The sequence below is a fragment of the Mycteria americana genome, chromosome 5 (assembly GCF_035582795.1).
Source record: "Mycteria americana isolate JAX WOST 10 ecotype Jacksonville Zoo and Gardens chromosome 5, USCA_MyAme_1.0, whole genome shotgun sequence".
NCBI lineage: Eukaryota > Metazoa > Chordata > Aves > Ciconiiformes > Ciconiidae > Mycteria > Mycteria americana.
In genome coordinates this window covers 4,353,258-4,372,085 of record NC_134369.1, presented here as the reverse complement: position 1 = coordinate 4,372,085, position 18,828 = coordinate 4,353,258, and the positions used below count along the sequence as shown (strand labels likewise).

Sequence of the window (18,828 nt, the reverse complement as noted above, 5' to 3'; positions counted from 1 at the left end):
AACTCCAGAAGAATTTGTAAAAATTAACAAAATATCCAGCTTTATTTAGCTTTCAGCTCAACAGTTTCAGAAATTAAGCAAAGCTTCATACAGAATGAACGTTTTTCTCCTTTGCCAGATGAAAAAGGGTGTAGTGCTTGGTCCAGTCAACTACATTGGGTTTGAACATACCAAAGCAACTGCACTGAAAAAAGTCTGCAAGATTCTGGAAGCATCCAAGACTGAAAATGAGATAAATATCCATTAATAAACCTAACAGAACAAGACTGCAGGCACCAAAAATACACACTCACCATGAGACAGTACTTAAGATATAAAGCTGTCAGTGAAGACAGCTCTGGGAGAAGAAACATAAGAACACTTCTCTATTGAGCTTTATTCCTTTCCTGAACTTTTACAACATGTATTACATTTAAGAGTGAGAGCAGATTAAGTTCAACTCAAATATTTCGAAGTTAGTACTCAGTAAGATCTCCTCTGCTAACATACACGAGGAAACACGGACTTCTAGTGTAACAGGAAACCTTGGTACTAATTTCTCTATTGAGCTAAACACTGTAAGAGAATTCAGAAAGGGGCCAATGCAGATCTTAATTCTCTTTCTGAACCTACAGAACAGACACAGAGATCGATGAACAAATTAAAGGACAGCACCCCCTCACCCCCAAAACAGCATCTATCGATTAGAGCCACGGACTGATTTTGGCACATCCTTTTCCTATATACACAGCCATGCAGAAAGAACCCCAGTAGCTTTTATGCTGGCTGTTTATTTCCTAGGGCAAAGGAAGTTCTCAGCAAGGAAAACTAGGTCCATTTCCTCCTCTTCGCACAACTCATAACAGGCACAACTAGCACGTCCATAGATCACCTTTTTTTCACATTTATGAAGTAGTGAAGCAAATCCGTACTGAAAAGATATGTGCTTAAAACGCACTATTCATTAATACTCACTTGTATGGAGTTCTCCTGAGCGAAACAGGATGCTTAGAAGATTTTCTCTGTATCACGAGGTTCATTCTCTCATGTGAGGTCAATCCCAAAAATGCAATCTTAGAGAAAGGAAAATATAAGTAATGAGTAAAACTTGAATATCACAAATTAAAATTCTGGTGATACCAAAAGATATTATTGAGAAGGGAGGAAGGGGAAGGAGGCTGGCCATATCTAACAAATAAAGTAACTACTGCCATAATTAATGCTCGAAAAGTATGTTTTTAAATGTCACTTGGACTAAAACAGAACCCAGCAAGCTGTAACAGTAACGCTTCCACTGAGAAGGCCGGCATAATCGGGATCACTGTAAAGACTGTACTTTTCCAGGTGTCTGTAGAAGTATAAGATGTATAGCAGTTTAGCACCTATCTCCTCAGATTTTGTCTGTTTTCCACCACACAAATTGGTAGACAAAGATCCCCTGAAAAAGACAAAGTAGCTTCGCAAAAAAGATGTAGATGTCAGACTCAACAATAACTTTTTCATTTTCTTGATTTCATGTCTTCTTTCACCGAGTTTCACAATTAGATTTATGGGGGGGGGGGGGGGGGGTGTCGCATTTTTGCTTACCTATTCCTTTTTCCATTTTCTTATTTTTTTTTTAACCAACATAAATCTTATAAGCCATTATAAATGGTTGCAAGGTTGCTTCACTGAATGACACCCTAAATATGAAGTGGTACATTTACAAATGACTGTGTTCGAAACACAGTAGTTAACTGTAAATATCCTACCTAGATCCTTTTTTTCCCCAGGATGATATCTCAGTGTCTTGGACATGACAGAACTCTAGCAGTACACATTTAAAATTGTGGATTTTTTTTTTTTTAAACAAGATGTAAAACAAGTCTTTAGCTCAGTATGCTTAACACATATTCAAATGACGTATCTTTCCTAAAAGCTGCTGAACAAGATGTTTTAAGACAGCTCTTCTCAATCTTGGTTGCATAGCCAAGCTCTCCAAGAATAACATAAACAAGAAATTTGACAGTCCTCATGAGGATAAAGTCCAGGTCATGTATTTTCATTGTAACAATGGGATTTCACACAGTCTAATGACACACTACTGAGCTCTGCCATAGAATTTTCAATTCAGGACTAATTGTGCTATTGAGCTTTTGTGTCATTTTTGGGGCATTAATACCAGTTCTACTAGTCAAATAAGCTTCTTGCCTTTAAATACATCTTTTATAGGTTTGGAATTTTTGATGAGTAGGAAACCCAGAACTCAGTTATAGGAATGATTTGCAAACTGTGATCCTACTTTTAACATGGGAACGCTGAGTGCACAAGTACCCATGAAACTTAAAGGACTGCCCTGAGATTTAAGAAAAGCACCTAGACGTGAGATTAATTAGTCAAGGAACACAGGCACAAAGTTTTTATGGGAGCAAATCATCTAGGGAAAAGTTGTAGTATGACGACTCTAAGAGAGGAGCATAAACTGAAGCAAAATAATACCTGATAAAGCTGAACAGTTAGCCACAATGAAGCCCATACAGTATGAAAACAGGCTACTGAGAAGATGTAGGAAACCCACGGAGAACAAAGTACTATCTGTGTGAAGTACGTCCATGCTCCATCTTGATAACTTACTGCGCAATGGTTTGACCAATCTGACAAGACGAATAATCAGTTAATTATGTTTTAGGCCACTTAAGAACTGAACAAAGATTATTTGCACGGAACGAATATTACATAGCAATACGCTCTAGAAATACCTTGTTTAATGTACCACGTTCCCACTTAAAAGCACTCAGATATGTGACTGCTTGCTATTCTGGCTGCATAATCTTTACATTATGTGTTCATAATCCACAAAAGGAACATTCAAGGCACTGGCTACATACTTTTTATATGATATCGAAATAAGTCATCATCTCTCATTGTCAAGACTTCTGAGATTTTGCTTCATGCTTATTTGTAATTTTAGGACAAGAATTTATCATTTATCTTAAACACCATCATCATCTTCAAAAGAAGACATGATGGTGACAATGCCAAGAAAGCAGTATTCTACCACTATTAAATAGACGTAAACTGGAACGTCCAACTTCTGTAAATTTCCTAAGAGATACTTAAAGTCTACCACATACATATTTAACCTATTAAAAAAACAAAACCACCCCAAAACTAAAAGCAGAGCAACTTTTTTTTGCCTCTATGTCAGCAGAACAATAAAGAGGTTTTCCTCCCATGTTCCTTCAGGAAATGGAGAAAATAACATGCTTTTTGCATATGTAAGACCACCACTGAAATGCAGGAAAGCAACTGATGTTCACACCCTGTGTCCTCCACTGCCATAGCTGGTTCACTTCACTCTATATTGAATATTGACTCATCTCAGTATGATGTGAAGTAATATAAAATAAAATGAACTCCCTCTACTTTTTATTTAAAAGGTCAGTGCTATGCTAATTCATCCTCAGGAACTACATTATAAGGGGTCTCCTCTCTCCTCCAAAAAATTTCTTAATTTCCCAAAGTAACAGTTTGGATTTATTAATGAGATATGCAGTTCTCCTCTTTTCAAAGTTATCACTACCTTAAAAACAAACAGAAACTTTGGCAAGCGTTCAATATAGGTATTTCCAACTAACAAAATCAATAAAGCCTTTGCAATAATGGATTTACAAACTTATTTTCTATTACAGCGAAGGGCATCCAGACTAGAACCTGTACCCTGACCTTCGTCCACATGGCTTCCCTATTTCATCTGTAACAAAAATGCTTTCTGATATTGTATTTTCCAATGGACATCCCACTAGAGCTGTATCTTAGTTCTTACTCAACACAAACATAATCAGATATTTGACCAAAGACTCATATTATGTATTTTCATTTAAAGACAGAATTACAAAATAACATCACTGCTGAAATAGGGTATCATTTGTGCAGGTACAATTACTGGAAGGTATAATTCCAGCAATTATATAATTGCTGGAAACACAATGCTGAAAAATAAAGACCATACACACACGTCCTCGAAAGCTGAATTAAAATAAATTCATGGATACATACACAGAAGAGTTCCATAAAGCAGGCAGACACCGGTCATAGTTAGGAAAGACAGGAAAAATAGGTAGTAACGATGGTTCCCAATGCCTGAATATGAGGCAAGGAAAAACAAAGTTTGACATCTTAAAAGTCAGCAGTACTTGCATTGCCCCTTAAGTTAATAGGAATAAAAAGAATCAAACCCACTTATTATTATTACCTCTGCTATCCTCAAGAGAGTTTGACAAGGCTGATCTCTTTCTTAACTTTCTCCATCCCAATTTATATAATAGACTTAGTTCTAATAAAGTCAACCAGGATTTGTCTGTTCTTCAGAGCATGCCTTCAGCTGTTTTAGCTAGGTGAGGACTAATTATGCAACCACAACTCTCTCCATGCACAGTACAATTGTCTCATATGATTGAAAAATCTAAGCTATTCAATTTAATTGTTTGACCTTTGTGTGCTTCAGAATTGCAAACATATGCATAAAAAAACCCAGGCTTCTGTCAGAGAAACTGTTACATGAAGATATACAAGTATTTTTCTTTAAATTACAATCAGTATTGCTCAAAGCTCTGAAACAATGCATCAGGATGTCTCACCACCTTGTAAATAGCAAACACTGCGAAAACATTTCAAGTATTTAACATTTCAAAAAAGCTATTGGCAAAAGAATATGCTAAAATTATAGTGCTACAGATGTAAAGCTCTAACCTTTCTATCTTGAGTATCACCAGTAATGAGACAAAAAGGAAGAAAGAGGGAGTTTGTTAAAGAACACAAGAACATAACAAATGCCCTACAGGGTTATCTCAGTGGTCCAGCTGCTCCACTTTACTGTGTCTAACAGCGACAACAGGCAACGTTAGTTCAGGAGGACAGGAACCTGGCCACTTTCTACAGTTGATTCTCCTCATCCACAGCTACTGCATTAAAATGTCAGAGTGTGCATACTTGTCTAGTTCTTTTAGTATCTACTTTTGGACACACTGTCCACAAATTTGTCTAATCCCTTTCTGAACCTTCTGATACTGCCTGTATCTGCAAACCCTTACAGCAGCAAGCTCCAAAATTTCACTACCTGTCATGTAAAGACATTTTTTCTTTACCAATTTTAAATTTAATTGCTGCTCTCACTGAGCCTCCCCTAGTTCTAGTATGATGTGCTTGGCAAATAACAGTTCTGCAGTCACTTCAGCCACCATTTTCATTGCCTTTTTTTTTTTTTTTTTGAAGTCTCTATCATATCCCCTGTTCCTTCCTCTCTCAAAAGAAAGAGTCCCAGACTTTTTGGTCTCTACTCTTAGGGTGACCACTTTAATAATTTTAGTTGCCTTTCTCTCTGCCATCTAACTAATTTCCCTCTGGCACCCATCAGTAAGCCCTTCAGTATCAGCTGTCTATTGTTGTACCAGGTGTGCTCTCTCTTTAAGGAGATAAATCTTATTTCTGCAACTTTTAAAATACCTAGTATTTTCAAATTTGATAAAACAAGCACTCTCACCTATGCACTGTCCAGTCCACAGAGAATGGTGATCGTATCTGGCCACACATGAATCACAAGCTAGGCAATGCTTAGATCTCAAAGGCTTCCTTACCTAGTTGAGGATGAAGGAAAAGAATACAGTCATAGGAAAAGCATCTGTTTTGCTCAAAGTTTAGAACATCATCTCAAGGGCACCATCATATTTTGTACAAGTACTGTATAACAGACCGCACAACGCAGGACATGAGAACTATACATCTTAATTTTACAAGAGAAGAGATGGAAGAATTATTATTTTATTAAGATTAGAGTCCAAGGATCTCAAAGCATCTCTTTTGCCACCGTAAAAGAAAAAAAGAAATCCAAGTAATACAGAACAAACCGTGCACGTAACACTTACATGACAAGCAGTGAGGAAAAAGTTTTTTATAGCAGTATTGAGTAAAAGCCAGGTTCAAAAAGAAAACAAATACCAAAGCCTCACTTACAAGACACGATGTGCAAAACGTTCTGAAGTCCAAGCAACCTGCTTCTGCCAGAGCTACAATGTTCTGAAAGACAAAGTAGTTTGCGCTTGCATTTGGATCACGTTTTCAGAGGGATCTATAAAGATTTTTACATTAGGCCTTTTGCAGTTCATAAGCATTTTGAATGCCAAGCACCGACAGGAATAAGTACTTGCTATTTAAAACGGTCCATGAGAAACACAAAACAGCAAAGACTAATGCAACTTCACCCATGCAGGATTATTCAGAAAAGTATCTCTATGTTGTCGAAATTAATAAATAATGTGAATGAAATATTCTTTAAAATGAGATGGTATTAAGATAGAAGGTACCTCTCATATAGTCAGCCAGACTTCAGAGAGATGAGGAGAGCTGCTATCTTTACTGTTCCTTTATGAGTACTAGATAGACAGCGTTTGCTAGTCCTGTGGCAACAAGTTAAAATTGCAGTTTATTCTCCCTGGCAATCTAAAGAAACACGACCTCACGGAGACCAAAGAGATCACAACAAAATGCTCTCCTTAATCTACGGAGGATTTTTGGGGAGACCAAAATACTAAATTCCCTACTGATTGGTTGGCCATGATTTCTTTTTGCCATTCTAAAATAGAGCTAGGAAATAGCATGCGATTTACACAATGCTTAAGCACAAAAATCAAACCCTTTTTGTATGCATCTTCAAAGCCTCTGACAAAATTCAAGCCATTTCTAGCCTTTGGTATGTCTTATGAGCATGGAGAATTGTAGGAAAGCACTGTGAATATCTCTTTCTAACCTTAGACAACTGGAGTGGAAACCATAGAAGATTTCTGTTTATTAAGTGAAGTTCTATGTGAATTTATATCACAGATAACATCAGTGGTATGGGTCTATACGATGTTTGGCCAAAGCTCACATTTCAGTGAGATGATGGAGGCAAGGAAATTATGGCATGATTATGAAGATAAGGAAACAAGCAGTAGTAGGAAAAGTTATCTACTACCTATGTCCTTCAGTGACAGAGCTAAAAACCCTTAAAAGAACAAAGAGTATTTTACTGCTTTCAAGTTTAACAAAGCTGCACATGATGACAAACAAATCAACCAAAAGTACCCAAGCGTTGCACCAGGTCAGCCTTTCCATTTATTTTTACGAAACCACCTACCTCTTTTCTTTCTTTTTCTGAAGTCTTAATATATCCAGGATCAGTTCTCCAAGTCTTATAGAAATAATAAAGAAGACCCACCACGCTGACAATGACAGTGATTTCAAGAATTCTATCTGTTACATGTAATATTCAGGTTAAGGAATATATTCTTTTATCACTTATCACCGCTATTTGTCAAACAAAGGAAATATTCTAAAATTAGTTTATGTTATTTTACAGGCAACACACCAAAAGGAAAAGAATGACTTTCAATTTTATAGTAGGATCCTCTCTGTCCTTCAGAGGCCATCATCAGAGAAGTTGAATATTCCAGTTTGAGTGCTGGAAAAGACTTTTGCAAGTGTATAAACCTGCATCACAATATAGCTCCCCGTCATCCTCACTAGCAGAGTGCAGACTTTTACCTTTGAATATTTAACGGATATAAAATGAATTCAATTTCTTTTTTCCCCTCTGAAGTTTTTCTATTTTATTTAAACAATACCAATCAGACATGCATAGTTATTAAGCTTCCAGCAGCTGTGAGATTTGTTTGACTGCTGCACACACCCCTAAGTCATTGAACAGGCTCTTACTCAGACTGTTTTCTAAGTCTTGCCCGCTCTTGTTTGTTTGACGTAAAACAACCGAATAAATTCAGACAGAAAAACGCAACTGGAAGTCACCCTGGAACTATCTTTGTCACTCAAAAAACCAAGCACACACCGGGAAACACTTCTGAAGGTAACGGGACAGCTACTGGGAACCCTTCTTCCCTCACAAATATACTAGAAAACCCATGATGATGAGGTGACAAATTTCTGGTCTAACTGGACATTTTGCTTCTTGCATACCGTTGGCTTTTACCCAGTGGCTGACTGTTTTAATTACAGTATATGGAGCGAATTAATCTCTCATGAACTCCAGAGAAGTAGACTTCAATTCAGTACTTTTTTATATAGTTACTTGCTGCAACTTCTCTAGCAGACAAATTATTACTGTACATGAGGGAGGCTATACGGTCATTAGGAACATATTTTTTACACTACAGATTAAAAACGTCAGGTGAAAGAGGGAGAAAAACATGTCAAGATTAACTGTCTTTATACAGCAATAGAGGAATGTGGAGTGGGACAAGTTTCATACCAATTAAATTCAAGCCGTGAACCTGAGAGCTCAGGCTGCTCCAGAACAGTCCATGATGCCACTAAGGAGCAGTCAGAGCGCCCAAGCCTGGATTACATCTCCAGCGACCACTCAGCCACTATATGAACTGCACAGTGTGAATAACTCTTAAAAAAATCAAGTACTGCAATCTCAAGGCTGTTTTGTCTTATGAACTAACACCACTGCACATCGATCTCATTAAAATCAAGGTGATATATTACAATATACTGGCACTGTATATTACCAGACTTATAGCTGTGTTTGTTACAACGCAATTGCAGGGTGCACTTACGAAATGCACCATCATCTTGACTTCTTTATGGATCCTGCTGGTCTTTTTGCACTTCTGTTTTTTTGGAGCTGGGAGAAGTCCTTAATTAGAATGGCTAGATTTTCATTCGGTCCAGAGGAAGAGTTTGACAGACATAAGTAACAGTAACTAAAATACTGAACGCTTATGTAACACTCAGATCTGTGACCAGCTCCAGAAGGAAAAACACATTCATGAGAAAAAGGGTTGGATAGTGAAATGGAAAACTATCCACTCGCCCATCTCGCCAAACTATGCTTAGACCTTAAAGAATATTGCTATGCTTACTATCTTCAGCAAAGCGTCTGACTCGAACCCCTATCGTTGGATTTGTTTTTTTCCTTTTTATTTAGATTACACTAAGAAAACCTTAAAACTTCGCAACGGAACACTGAATAACGTGATTTTCATTTAGACAAGCATATGCGTGTATCCCCAGCGGGAATATACTTGATCAGTTCATCGAAGTTAATCCTGATAATTCTGTTAAGGCCATCTTAATTGGGAACAGTACAAAAGAAAACGCCAGTTAAAGGATGAAGTAATTAAAAATTAATTAAAGTTGTGTAGCAATATATTATAGCTGATCTAGTACAAAATTATTTACAGTTCTAAGTATCTCCCTAAAGGCCTTTCCACAAAACTTAATCAATAAATAAATAGATGCCCCCTGTGTAATAAAAGAGCAGGGCTCTGAAAAGCAAGTGCAAACTACTAAAACATTTTTTGTACTCATCAGTGCAAAGCTCTTCAAAGAAAGTAAATGAAAGGTAGAAATTAATCCACTGTACACTAAGGATGCAGTGTAACCTGTGAATAAAGATAGATAGGAGACTGGAAGATCTATTTTGGAGGGACATGAAGAAATTTGTTCCTTGTTTTTTGGGGGGAAGGGTGTTGTTTTTAAAAGCAGAAGCATGAATACCACTAACTGTCAAATCCTTGTCATTTTAGAAAGAAGAGATGCTTTGAAAATTATTATTAATGCATGTGTTATCTGGTTAAACCACACGCCAAAATACATTATTGTATGACAGTCTCAATGAGGAAGATTAAAGAGTCGCATGGAGATGCTACCAGAGACAGTTTATAACAAAGGCATTTTCATTTTGATATTCCAGTAACGTAAGAAATAGTTCAGAATTGTACACAAATATCTGCTAAAGATAAAAGAATATACAGATTTTTAGTCCATATCTAACTTCAATTTAAACTCAAGGTTATTTCACCCCTGCCCAATGGAAGTAAACTAATCTTACCAGACATTAACAGTCACGTGGAATTATCTGGGACTGCTCATTACTATTTGCATGACCAGGCTTAGATTTATTAGGAACTGTAAGGAGGGTTCTGTTGCATTTCTTGAGTATAAAGGATATCAGGCAGGAACCAGAAAAACCAGGTCACGGACATCCAAAAAACTGAACTTAGCAGAAATGCTGTGGGAAGATACCTTAGATTCTTGAGCCCCACAAATTGCCTGAAAGAATATTAAAAGAAAAAATTACTTTTTCAAAATATATTTAAAACATAACTCCATAGAGCATAAATAATCTGTTTTGTTATTTTAAAGACTTCACACACACTTCAAGTGTCTCAAAGCAATCAAGAATTGTCACTCAAAAGCATTCTGTAGCCAGAGGTGTAGGGGGCTAACAATGCAAAAATAGAACTGAAGAGTGCTCTGTTCCAGCCTAATATTATATATCAGAAGTGCTGTAGCACTGGGGGAAAGTGCGGTCTCTGTCTATTTGCACACTGATAGCACGGCCATATCAATGAATACCGACTGTTGCAGGAACTGCTGAAGAAAGCAGGAAACCTGCAAAACAGCTTTGGATAACACAGAGGTATAGGGAGCAGAAGGGGAGGGAAGGGTTAATTAAAACTCATTCCGTGTCACAAATACAGAAGGAAAAGTTGAGATAAAGCACATTTCTGAGCATTGTGAAAGGGTATCTCAGTGTCTACCAGATGCAGACCTTCAATAACACTCTTTTTATCAATAAAATTATCTAAGACTGCTTAAACACTTTAGTGGGGTTTTTTCAAATCTTTCAGTGATGAAAAACTATTATTTTGCACACCTGAAGTCATTCAATTTCTATGCTCATTCTAAAAAGTACATATATTTAAATCCTTCACATACACTGCAACCATTTCTCAGGAGATATCTTTTATGCTAAGTGAAACTAAACTCTGAAAAGAATACTGCATTAGATACCTTAATATGGTGTCTATAACAATTAACACATAGAGAGAGAAAAAGCCACAAACCTCACAAACAGAGCCATCCCAAATAGCAGGAAGAGAAGCAGACCTCCTTTCAAAAGCCAAGAATCAGAACTTAAGTTCATTACGTATCCTATGGCCCACATCAACGCCAAGGAAGTTGCCAACAGCAGGAAGAGCTATTAAAATGATTATTGTTAAAATATGACAAAGAATTCAAGCCGGACTTACTTCAAAAGTATTCGGTTAATGTAATAACAAATGCTGAAAGACTCAAGGTAGATAAGGCAAGGTGACACATCAATATATCAAGGCGTGGGGGAATGACACAAAAAACCCCACCCAAACCACTGCTACGTGCTTTTCAAGAATTTTATTTTTGTGCACCCAATTTCAGAAACCTTAGAAGATCCTCTTGTTAGAAAAGGGTTAAGTTGCATATTACTCTAAACATGGAATGCTGTAGCTTTATTTCCATTAGTTATTACTCGGAAAGTTACCTCATATTTCTCTAATATTTTCAGTAACCTGTTATTTCTCCTGCTTCTCATTCTTTCTTCTTCTTTTACCATATAAACCATGAAGCGATTCAGACTTTGATAAGCAAGGTCAAGCGGTGTCTCTCCCTTTAACAATAGAAATGCTTAGTTATTTATGCACTTAACACATAATGCTTTCAACTGAAGCAAGAAATAAACATAGCTAAAACAAGAATAATTGGGCAGTTACTTCCCAGCTCCCCCCACTTTTTTTTTTTTTTAAGGCAAGGGTAAGCCAAATTCAGAGTTTTAACATGCTTAATCCAGTGCTATGTAGTTCTAAAAACCGACACTTGCAACCAGATTGCATCCAGTTGAGTTCTGTTGAACAGTCTCCAATAACCTGAAACGCTAAACTGTCTGCTAGAATATTACATGCTTACTGAAAGGGAAGGTTTCTTGTTTATGTTAACTTTTCAAAAGCAAACAGCAATACCCTAAGTCACACATATGAATAAAAAAAAGCTGCAGATGGAAAAGCTGCACAGCTTAATACACAATCCCTGAGTAACTACACTGTACAAACCTATCTATATAGTCATAGGAATTGATACGTTCAACATCTATACTTCTCACTACCAGTTTTTACAAATATTAGGACAAAGACTTTCATATGTGACTAGCCCTTTTGAACGTACAAACAGGCATTGTCAAACGCTGGTTTTCACAGGATGACACACACATCTTTTTGAAGAGTCTCACTGGACACCGAGACACTATTTTTAAAAATCTCGCCAAAGTCATTACTCCTCATGACCATGTTTTGAAGTAGAAAAGAGCCAACTTAAAAGAAAAAAAGAAAAAAGGGAGGGTGGCAGAATCTGCAAAGGACACAACTATGTTCAGAGTGACCGAAAGGCTTGGCTGTCCATTAAATGAACATTGCAAAGAATTTCTGCATTCATACTTTGAGCCACACCACAAGAAAGGTGCTAATTCTTTTGGGGAAAGACTAAGAACACTTGCTCTTAGTCAACCCCTGTTGCAAAGGATATACGAAGCAGAGAGGACTCAGATTTTTCTTTACATTCATTTCACACATTCATGCCACATGGAATGAAATATCATGAAAGAAATTGTACCTTGACATTTTTTATGTCCAGGCTAGCACCAGCTTCCAGCAACAGATCCACTGCACTAGTATTTCCTGATGTTATTGCCCAATGCAGTGCACTATTCTTTTGAACATTGTCTACAGCATTGAGAGAGGGGTTAAACTTTAAGAGAAACCTCGTGGGTTCTGGTCTAGATGAAAATAAAGTAAGACGTTAACAAACAGAGGATAATCTATACTGGAGATGAAACTTTTGAACACCTAATAAAAACCACTGTTCCTATCTGTGAAATAACAGCAGATACACAATGCCTTGTCTCAGGACAAGTTCATCAACAGTAGATCCAAGTTTATAATTCAGGATCTGCCCTGAGAGTTCTTCTCCAGACTATGTTATCTTATTTTAACAAATGTGAGGTATATACACAGATTATACCTTTCTACAACAGTGTGTATAAGCTTACATCTTCACATTTTATTTATTCTAAATGCATTTTACTGCATCCACCTCCATTTATTTTCATTTCTGGGAAAGCACAGTAACACTGCAGATGGTCCAGCCACAAACCTAAACTTGTTTTAGAAATTCTTTTGACTTTCTTTGCTATATCCAATTAGCTACTTTGTAAGTCCTGAGCTCTGAAATATTGCACATTTTAGTACAACCAGACGGGAAAAGAATGCCAGTTTAACAAAAAATTTCATAAGAAAACATTCACCTCGCCGCTTCTTGGGTACAATAAAATAGATTCTTCCGAAGTTATTAGCTACTTACCCAGTCACTTTTTGTGCTGATAACATTAAAGGTGTTTGTCCATTGAAATCTGTTGTGTCTATGTTCTAAGCATAAGAAAAAGATTAACAAGCAAGTGATTACCAGTGATTTCAGGAAACAGAGTTAGATGGTCAGATTCAGAGCTATGCAACTGCCTTAGCTTCACTGCAGTAGTGGAAAGAAACCAAATTATACCAGCCAAGAAGCCAATGCTCATTTAAACACCTTCCCCACCCCCCGAGTCTTGCATGTCATTCCTTCCATAATACGCTGAGTCTCCACTAAGGATATTTTGAATAGAACCACGTTAACCATATTTCTTGTCCTCTTTTGCACAAAAATACTATAAATAAAATGTACCTTGTAAAGCAATGTTAACCATCTTCCGTGTGTAAACTGAGGTACATAACAGAATGTCCAAGTACATAAAACAAGTTTATTAAGACAACAAAAAAGGACTGAATTATGTATCTCAAAACATAATTATTTAAACATCTAAGTTGCTTTACCTAATTTTCTTCCTTCTTCTTCACAATGAAGGTTTCCTTCTTCCCTGCCTCCACCCATCATTACATTATAGCAGATTTACTTAAAAGAAATGTTTACTCACTTGGATTTTTTTAGTAGAAGATAGGTGGGCTAAAAACTTTAAGTTTGTGATATATACCATCTATACCTACATTCCCAAAGTCAGTTACTCTACTAAAGAGAGCTCTATGAGAAAGAAAATAAACTTACCAAATCTTTAGATCTTAATGCTCAGTGTTTCAAGGAAACAGTCTAGATCATATAAGAACTCTCCTTTTTATTAGCAAATTGTTACACTCGTCATTAATTCTGCTCACTTCAGATGTAAGCTAAGCAGACATCAACTAGAGTGGATACAATATAAAATTACAGAAAATATAGAAATTTCTGATAAAAAATTCAGACCCAGTCTGATGATCTATTCTGCATGCTTCAATTGATGGACAATTCCACAGATTATTAGTTACAAAATTATAATCAAATAGTAAATACTTCATGATATATATCCTTCACATACTGCTTTTTGTTCTCGGGTTTAAAAGCCAGTTATTATTTATATAGCATGACAAATCTGCATAGCCTTAACAACTCTCCTTAAACACTCTGAATTGTATGTGAATGTTTATGTGTGGGGATAACAAGAGCAGGGGAGAGTATTAAAAAACCCCATATATACATGTATTAAAAAATATCTAAGTTTCTCTGAACTTATGGCACAGGGAAATAGTTGTCAAATACCTGCGTATCATCTAGAAAACAAAACAGTTAATCCTGAAATGTATCGTACACGCAGGCAGCTACTCATAAGTAGAAAACAATACTTGGGACATCAACAACATACCTGGCCTTTTGATATGAGGTAAGCTACAATGGGCATGTGTTGAAACAGCACTGCTAAGTGAATGCTACTGAATCCTTCCCCATCAATAAGACTGGGATCCGCTCCGCATTTCAACAATAACATGACCATGGGTAGGTGTCCTTGTCTGTAAGGATACATGAAATGAAACTATAGAGGTGACAAAAGAGATGGAAGTTTTAATGAAAGCATTGCCTTAATAATTCTCATAGATACTCCACAAAAAAATTTCCTTTCGGATTCTTGTGGTTTTATTCAGGAAATTACTTTTTAAAAATTAAAAGTTTATCTCAGAAAATTATATTAAATATATACCGTAGTAAGTTAGCCTAAGACAAACTGTCAATTTAGATCACAATGATTATTCTACAGTAGTTTCTCCTGTGAGCAGTCTCTCAGAAGTATCTAACTTTGTTTGGCAAAAGACTAGGATAGCCTAGAAAAAAGCACTGATCTTCCAATGTGAGAATCTGCACTCAGAGAAGTTATGCCAGAGTAATTATTTAAGGTTATATTTTTCCCAGACAAGCAGTGCTTTGTTCTTTTGATCATCTTACTCAAGTCCTGTCTTAGAAGCCAAAGTTGTATGATTTTAAACTGCATCAGGTTGAACAGCTGTAGTCTAGATCAGATGTAGATGTAGAAAGAGCAGATCCAAAGAGGCATTAAATATACGCAAGCACCAATAACTACTGTTGCCCAGGACGAGACACTGCATGCTTGTTGTGGCAGCTATAAGAAACCCAAGAAGAAAAGCTAATGTCACTGGGGGAAGAAGGTCAAAGACCTCTCTATGTGCCTCTGAGCAACAAGATGTCTTACACTGGTCCTACTGCTACATGCTTGTGCTTTAAAGTCCAGGACTGGCAGCACCGAGTCTTATGAGAGCACACCAAGGGTACCTAGTGCAGAAGCTAAAACGACTGAAAGCATACTAGCTAGACAGGCTGAAGTCTGAGGGAACTGTGACCACAACTTTTTCAGACTTAAGCTGTGCCCTAATAAGCATCAAAAGCTAACTTCAGTGACGTAACACAGCCAAGCCTTCTTTGCCCAGTAAGGCAAAGTCTGAACAGTACTGTTTCAACCCCAGGAAGCTTCAAAACGTGAGTCCAAATGACTAAAACACAGATACACACATAACACAACTTTGTGGCCTGCAAAGTCACCAGGAATCAGAGAACAAGTTTCAGCATTATTATGGACATGCAGTGAAATTCCTTATACCTTAGAAAAATAAACATACCACAGAATTTGATTTAAGATGACCACTGCTGCGCTACACAAAACATAACTGTTAATACTACCAGATTTACAATTAGTAGTTGCAAGCAGCATACCTAATGGCCCAGTGAAGGGGAGTTGAATTCAAATCTCCACCTAGCTGATCCACTATTGCACCTTTGGAAATATAGTATCTGTATAACGGCAACACAATATGATTAAGAATAGACATAAGCAAATATTAAAACATTATACTAAGGATAAGACAGCTCTAGTAGTAAATAGCTCATAATTAAAAAAAATTTACTAGAGGGGCAAATGGACAAGAGTGTTTTTGCAGTAAAGGATGCTGTTTTGAGAAAATATTTAAGGAGAAATGTAACAACTAGCAAGGCACCCATAAAATCAGCTTTAATCTCTGTTAAACAAAACAAAACAAACCCAGGAAAATCTAATGACTTCATGTATTACATGATTTCACATATAAAGAAACCGTAGTTAACTTCACATTTCAGTGACATTTTCACATAAGTAATTGGGTTAAAATTTGAATTTTATGCTTTTCTTCTCAAGCAGCATGTTCCCTTTGTTTTGAAGTATAACAGCAACAAACTGATTATAAGTAACAGTGGCAGGATACTTGTGTTTCACAAGGACTCTAGAGCTTACTTAACCAGCTCCTGTCTGTTGTTTATCGCCGCCCAGTGAAGAAGAGTCACATTTTCTTTGTCTGGTTGTCGAACATCATATCCTGCTTCTACCAGTTCTTTGCATCGCTCTACTAATCCATACCTTAAATGAGAAAATAAATCAATGATAAGTAAATCAATGTGGTTTTAAGTATCCTCCAGTTTAGAGACAGCCACATACTAAAGAAAAAGTAAATCCCAGTAAGCGTCATCCAGCAGGTCCCACTGGAGCAAATTCCACATTGCATTCAATGGAAGCCTTGCAAAAAGAGTTGGGCTAAGCCTTGATGAGTATAATTTTCTACCTAACAGAACAAACCTGGTTGAGATACCATTGTAAAGATAAAAACATTTACAATAGTACCTTTACATGATTTTTTTCTTCTTTCACTATGGGGAGAAAATGGAACTACAACGTTTCCCTTTGTAGAAATATCCAGCCTGGCTCACATTTGAGGACACTCCCATCTACTTCAGCATTTTGCAAACACACAGAACATACACTTACTGTGTAGCCTTGACGATATCACAGGTGCCGGGATCTTCAACAATCGGATACGGTCCTGGAAGCACTGGTAGATCTTCACCCCCGTGGGTGCTATGACAGCTGTGCATATGAGGTCGATGAGGCCCATGGCAATGGTTTTTACACTGCTGATAACAAAATATCTATCAACAAACATTATTTATATGCTGTACACCACACCTCCCTCCTTACCAGATGCACACGCTATACTTGTCCGGTTGCGTTAATACAAACAAGGAAGGTAACTTACAGCACAGCTAAAACCACCCGACAAGAGACTAATCCTTTTACGCGGCACAGGGACACGGGGGGACAGAAGGGATATGGGTGAGGTCCATGAGGCCAAATTACAACGGCACTGAACACCTTGCAAAGCTGGCTCCCACCACAGCAACGCTGCTACACCAGAAGTGACAACCTACGTCCTCGAGGAGGTTTTGAAATGCAAGCGCACTTGAGGGCCGCACGGCCACGCCTAACGACCAGATGCGAGGCACTACCAGGGGAACCCGGCAGGCAGGACACAGGCCTCCCTCCTCGGTCAAACGTAGCTGCCGGCACCCGGAGCCAGCCACCGCCGGCGGACACCGGCCCCGCGGGCCGCTGCGGGGGGACCCGCTCCCGGCAGCTCGGTGGCCGCAGCTCGGGCCGCTCGCTGGGAGACACCAGCGCCTCCGCGCCGCGGAGCCCGCCCCGGCCGCCTGCTTCAGCCCAGAGCCGAGCTCACCCCCAGGCGCCCCGAGGCGGCCGGAGGGGATCGGCCGGCAGCGAGGGGTGCGCACCCGGAGCCCTTCCCGCAGCCCTCCTCCCTCCCCGGCTCTAACCGCCTTCCCAGCCGCCGCCAGCCTGCCCCGGGAACCCGAGGCCGCCGGCCGGCCGGCCGACCTCCGCACCACCGTCTCACGGGGCCCCACCGGTCAGGCAGGGCGGTCCCGGGCACGTCCCCGCGGACCGAGGGCAGGGCTGCCCCCTCAGCGGCCCCTCAACACCCCTCCCTCCCCGGCAGCCGCCGCCGCCGGGCCTCCCCTCACCGCCGGGCCGCCGCTGCCTGCCATCCTCCCTGCCCGAAACTCGGCGCCCGCCGCAGCTTCCTGCTCCCGCTTCCTGGTTACCGGCTCCGGGAGCAGCAGCACCGCCCCGGGGCGGGACCGGGCACACACGGCCCGGGCGGCCGCTACGCAGCCCCGCAGCTCTACCAGGAGCGGCTACAGGGTCCCAAGGTGCCACGGCAGCAAGGGCCGGCAGCCTGCTGCGGGGGAGAGCCGAGGAAAGCCCTCCCTAACCTCTCCCGCCGGCTACCGAGCCTCTTCAGCTCGCATCAGCAGCTTCCAGTTTCCTTCAGTCCCGTCTCGAACTGCTCCCTCCCCTTTTCGCAGGCGGTAGCATAGAAGACCTCATTCGGTGCGTGCTTCGCCATCCGCATAGGGACCCCCCTCCCCCCGAGCCGCAGACGAGGACTAACTCCTTTCTTGCTGCCGTAACCTCTGGGGGCTGTGCCTCGGTAGCAGCAAACCGGTTCAGCTGAAAGGGATCAGAGCCCCACGCCTGGCCTACAAACTATTTACCAGGGTTATAATCTGTCCCACCCGCGCCGCCTTGTGCAACAGGAGAAGCCGAGAGGACCCTTGGAACTAGCGCAGAGCTCAAAGGCTGACAAGTTGATATTAAAACATGAGAAGGAGTTTCCAGGCCTTGTAAAACTTGTAAACATTTTGACACCTGATAATGTTATAAGCAAACATGACAGTACGAAGGCTAGCAAAGAATTATCCTAATGCTGAGCACATGTCCAAAAAAAAAGCAATGCCTCA

At 39.3% G+C, this 18,828-nt stretch overlaps 1 protein-coding gene across 4 annotated transcripts; it reads right to left on the bottom strand.

The window, feature by feature from the left end:
- Positions 1–16: 16 nt before the first annotated feature.
- Positions 17–18,181, bottom strand: ZDHHC13 (zDHHC palmitoyltransferase 13). 4 transcript variants are annotated; one of them, XM_075502003.1, is made up of 17 exons: positions 18,049–18,181; positions 17,000–17,145; positions 16,472–16,594; positions 15,919–15,996; positions 14,561–14,705; positions 13,192–13,256; positions 12,445–12,607; positions 11,324–11,449; positions 10,869–11,002; positions 9,971–10,071; positions 7,133–7,257; positions 5,971–6,033; positions 5,501–5,594; positions 4,018–4,101; positions 2,458–2,612; positions 955–1,052; positions 17–221 (listed from the first exon to the last, which is right to left on the bottom strand). In XM_075502003.1, the coding sequence occupies exons 1-17, from the start codon at positions 18,070–18,072 to the stop codon at positions 86–88; spliced, it is 1,860 nt and encodes a 619-aa protein (XP_075358118.1). In that variant the 5' UTR covers positions 18,073–18,181; the 3' UTR covers positions 17–85. The 4 variants fall into 4 exon arrangements, with proteins under 4 accessions (XP_075358118.1, XP_075358119.1, XP_075358120.1 ...); XM_075502004.1 differs by having other exon boundaries at positions 17,000–17,142; positions 18,049–18,156; XM_075502005.1 differs by lacking the exon at positions 18,049–18,181 and adding an exon at positions 17,842–17,945.
- Between the last annotated feature and the right edge of the window lie 647 nt (positions 18,182–18,828).

What these genes read in the sequence shown, in the direction of transcription:
- ZDHHC13 (XM_075502003.1), bottom strand. Translation starts at nt 18,072, where the DNA reads ATGGCAGGCAGCGGCGGCCCGGCG. An exon ending in AACAGACAGGAGCTGGTTAA is followed by an intron (nt 15,997 to 16,471) that starts GTAAGCTCTAGA and finishes GCCGTTATACAG; the next exon opens with ATACTATATTTCCAAAGGTG. An exon ending in TCAGCACAAAAAGTGACTGG is followed by an intron (nt 12,608 to 13,191) that starts GTAAGTAGCTAA and finishes ATTTTCATCTAG; the next exon opens with ACCAGAACCCACGAGGTTTC.